Below are 3568 nucleotides of genomic sequence, written 5' to 3'. Positions count from 1 at the left end.
GCCTTGAATCACCTCATTCTTCAGAGCCAGCCTTTAAGGGACACCAGCGTGATCCTGAGAGCCAGCCTTTGGCAGTGGCTTCTGACCCTTTGGTCGTCACTCACCCCATGAGAAGAGAGCCCCAAACACCAGAGTTCAGGGCCTGGTCCCTGACCTTAGGGCTCCACAAGTGTCCCTTCTCTTGGATCCTTCTAGTGGCTTCAGCGGGACCTCATGCCCACGCAGGGCTTCTCAGTGTCTTTGCAAGGACCGGCCTCCCTTCCTGAACAGGGTGAGGGGCGTCTGTAGGTGGCCTCAACAGGCCTCTGCGTTTCCCTCGGTCACCATCTGGTAGCGCCCGCAAGCCACACGGGGTCCCGTGCTTCACCTGGTGGCCTTTAAGCTCCTGTCACCCCTGGGTGACTTGGGGCTCCAAGAAGCCTGTTGTGGAAGTTGCCCTGGGGTGGGGCGAGGGTCTACCTGTGCTGTGAGGGTGGTTGGTCCCCAAGAAGAGTGGCAATGCAGAGAGCCCAGGGCTCCGTGGACCAAGCTGGTTCCTTCTTCCGGTTTCAGTGACTAAATAAAGTCTTGTGACTTTGGTACCAGGGATTAAACTCAAGGTCACTTAACCCCTGAGCCCCATCCCCAGCTGCTTTTATATTTTATCTAGAGACAGGGTCTCGCTGAGTTGCTCAGGGCGTTGCTAAGTGGCTGAGGCTGGCCTCCACCTTGCGATCCTCCTGTCTCAGCCTCCCAAGCCACTGGGATGACAGGCGTGCCCCACCGCGCCCTGCTGAAACCTAAATCTCTTGTTCAGTTTTGTTTTCCCAGCTTGTATTTACTGATGGCAAAGAGACCTTGGGCACAAAACGGAGAGTGCACAGTGCCAGGGACAGGAGGCTGCACAGAGTTCCTTTGAACAGGAGAAACTTGGAAAGGGCCATAGACACCCCCCCCACACTGCTGGGCCCTGAGGGCTCCTGTTGGTGGCGCCAGTTCTCTGCTCACCCCATGGGGCTTCAGAGGCGGAGCCACAGTTCAGGCACCAGGAGACAGTGGCCTTCCTGCCGAGTCACTGGATCTGCTCTTCCTGTTCAGAGCTCTTGTGCTGAGCTAGCTCCCCGGAGGAAGTTTTTCTGGCCAACTTGTGGCTGGATAAACTCATCTCTCCCTCCTGAAACAAACTTCTGTCTCTGCCAACCAACAAATTTGGGTTGTGTGTTTCAGTGATGCCTTTCAATGATGACGAGGCCTCTCTTCCAAAACAGGGAGGCCAGGCATGGGGAGCGCAGGCCTGTCATCCCAGTGGCTCTGGAGGCTGAGGCAGGAGGATCGCAAGGTGGAGGCCAGCCTCAGCCAAACTGAGGCCCTGAACAACTCAGCGAGACCCTGTCTCTAAATAAAACACGAAGTAGGGCTGGGGATGGGGCTCCGTGGTGGAGGGCCTCTAAATCCCTGGCACAAACACCCCCCAAAAAAATCCAGAAACGAGATGAAGGACTTGGGGGGACTGGTGGGGCGAGTCCCCTGCTCTTTCCCTCTCTCCCCCACAGAGGGAGGTCCAGCAGCATCTGGGGGCTGGCAGGACACTGGAAAGCAGGGGGGCTTTACCTCATGTCACATTTGGCGTCACACCTGGGGCTGGAATCCACAGCTGAGTTCCAGCCCTTGGGACAGCCTGAGACCCTTCTGTACCAGGAGGCCTAGCCTGGGAACTCTAGGTGGACACCTGGAACCAAACAGATGGTGCTCAAGATGCGACCAAGGGCCAGGGTCCCCCCCCCCGCCGCCTGCCTACCAGCTGGGCAAGGTCTCCCCAGTTACCTGCAACGGGCTTCCGGGTCGGAGGAGGGGGCACCTCCAGGAAAGGCGGTGGCTTCTTGTACAGCTCAAAGTCCAGGTGGCGCCGGTCCCAGCTCCACCGGCCCCGATCCAACATGGGGTACAGCAGGCGATCGAGCACCTCGTGTTCCTGCCACTCCTGAGTCGGGGAGACAAGGGGGTTCAGAGGAAGGAGGCCCCACTGGAGATGATGGTGGAGGCCATCTGGAGGCCCACCTACAGCCCTGCTCTTCTCACACACCTCATGGAACTCTCCGATGGCTGGCAGTGGGAAATCCTGATGGAGGATGTCACCATGGAGACCTGTCACTTGGAACCCAGTGACCGTGAGCCAGGCCTGGCGGGATTTCTCCTGGGCTTTCTTCTTCTCTTCCTGCGAGTCCTGAGGCTCCACAATGGCGGACAGGTACTTCTGTGAGTACGTGAACCTCCTCCCTGGCTCCTAGGAAAGAGAGGCAGGCAGGCTGGGGAGAAGAGTCGCACCATCTTGGATGTGGCAGAGGCGGCAGGGCTGGAGAGAGGACTCGGGTGCCATCTTGAATGTGGCAGAGGCAGGTGGGCTGGGAGAAGACTTGCGCCATCTTGGATGTGGCAAAGGCAGGCGGGCTGGAGAGAAGAGCCGCGCCATCTTGGATGTGGCAGAGGCAGGCGGCTGGAGAGGACTTGGGTGCCATCTTGGATGTGGCTGAGTGGCCATTAGGAGTCCCAAGTGGGCACTGGAAACAGCTAAGGGTATGACAGCTCCTGACCCCGTAGAGGCCATATTTACTGTCCCCTTTAACAAATGAAACTCCTACCTACACGTAGTGGGTGCTGAGGCCTGAACCAACACATTTCCTTCCAGGTACCAACCGCCTTCCATAAGTGGTCACACCAAAGCCCTCACCAGAGCCAAGGACCATACACTGGTTCTCAGCCATGGATCGGAGCATGCGCTGAGCATCCCCATCTAGTGTGACACCAAATTCTCCCAGCACCTGACCCCATTTCTTGTTCCACTAACTGGCTTTTGTCTGCACACCTAAGTCGCCCGCTGACCTGTGGTCAGAAAGGAAAGGGTCAGGGGATTAGCCAACCGCCATTGTCTCACTGGGGACTGTCACACACCTTGGCCATCTCTTGGTACAGTTCCTTCTTGGCAAGCACGGCAGAGTTGAAGGTCATGACACTGTAGTTGTGGACACCCTTGTCCAGGGGGGTTGAGATTCGCATCATCTTGGCCTTGGGGACAGGAGGCCTCTTGGTGGCCTGGAAGGCCTTCATGATGTTTTTCTGAAGGAGAAGAAGTTCCCCAGAGTCAGGAGCCACCACAGGTGTCCCTCACCCCGGCTGGCACCTGGTGGGCAGGGAGATCGGTTGGTTCCTGAGTGTGCTGTGTCCCCCTCTCAGAACCACGACACGGGGACACCTGGTTCAACCTGCCACTGACCAAACTGGAACTCCCAGGACCAGAAACTGGCCCAAGGTCACCAGGTGGGTCGCACCTGCTGAGTGAGAGACTTTCGGGGTGTGTGGGGGGGGGACATAGTGACTTAACCAGGGCTGGCCTCCTCGACAGCGGTCACCTCGGAGGGTCAAGTGCATGGCCAGCGTGACCTGCGTTCTCAGCAGGTCCCGTGTCCCCGGCCACCTTGTGTAAATGAAAAGAGCAGCGACACAGGTCACCTGGGCACAGGAGGGAAACCAGATGGTTCCGCGGAGGGCTGGGATACGAGGAAGAATGCAGAGGACCAGGACCAGGACCAAC

General features: G+C 58.1%; 1 protein-coding gene across 1 annotated transcript in view; it reads right to left on the bottom strand.

Annotated features, from left to right (window-relative positions):
• Positions 1-1600: 1600 nt before the first annotated feature.
• The window catches only part of Cfap92 (cilia and flagella associated protein 92 (putative)), a 38091-nt gene continuing 36123 nt past the window's right edge, over positions 1601-3568 (bottom strand). Inside the window, exons 12-15 of the mRNA XM_077106213.1 lie at positions 2929-3093; positions 2063-2263; positions 1804-1960; positions 1601-1708 (exon numbers count right to left, since the gene is read on the bottom strand). Coding sequence (XP_076962328.1) covers positions 1683-1708; positions 1804-1960; positions 2063-2263; positions 2929-3093 — 549 coding nt within the window. The 3' untranslated portion in view covers positions 1601-1682. The remainder of the gene's footprint in view (positions 1709-1803; positions 1961-2062; positions 2264-2928; positions 3094-3568) is intronic.

This window comes from Callospermophilus lateralis, chromosome 20, assembly GCF_048772815.1.
Source record: "Callospermophilus lateralis isolate mCalLat2 chromosome 20, mCalLat2.hap1, whole genome shotgun sequence".
NCBI lineage: Eukaryota > Metazoa > Chordata > Mammalia > Rodentia > Sciuridae > Callospermophilus > Callospermophilus lateralis.
This window is presented reverse-complemented; position numbering and strand designations above follow the sequence as displayed.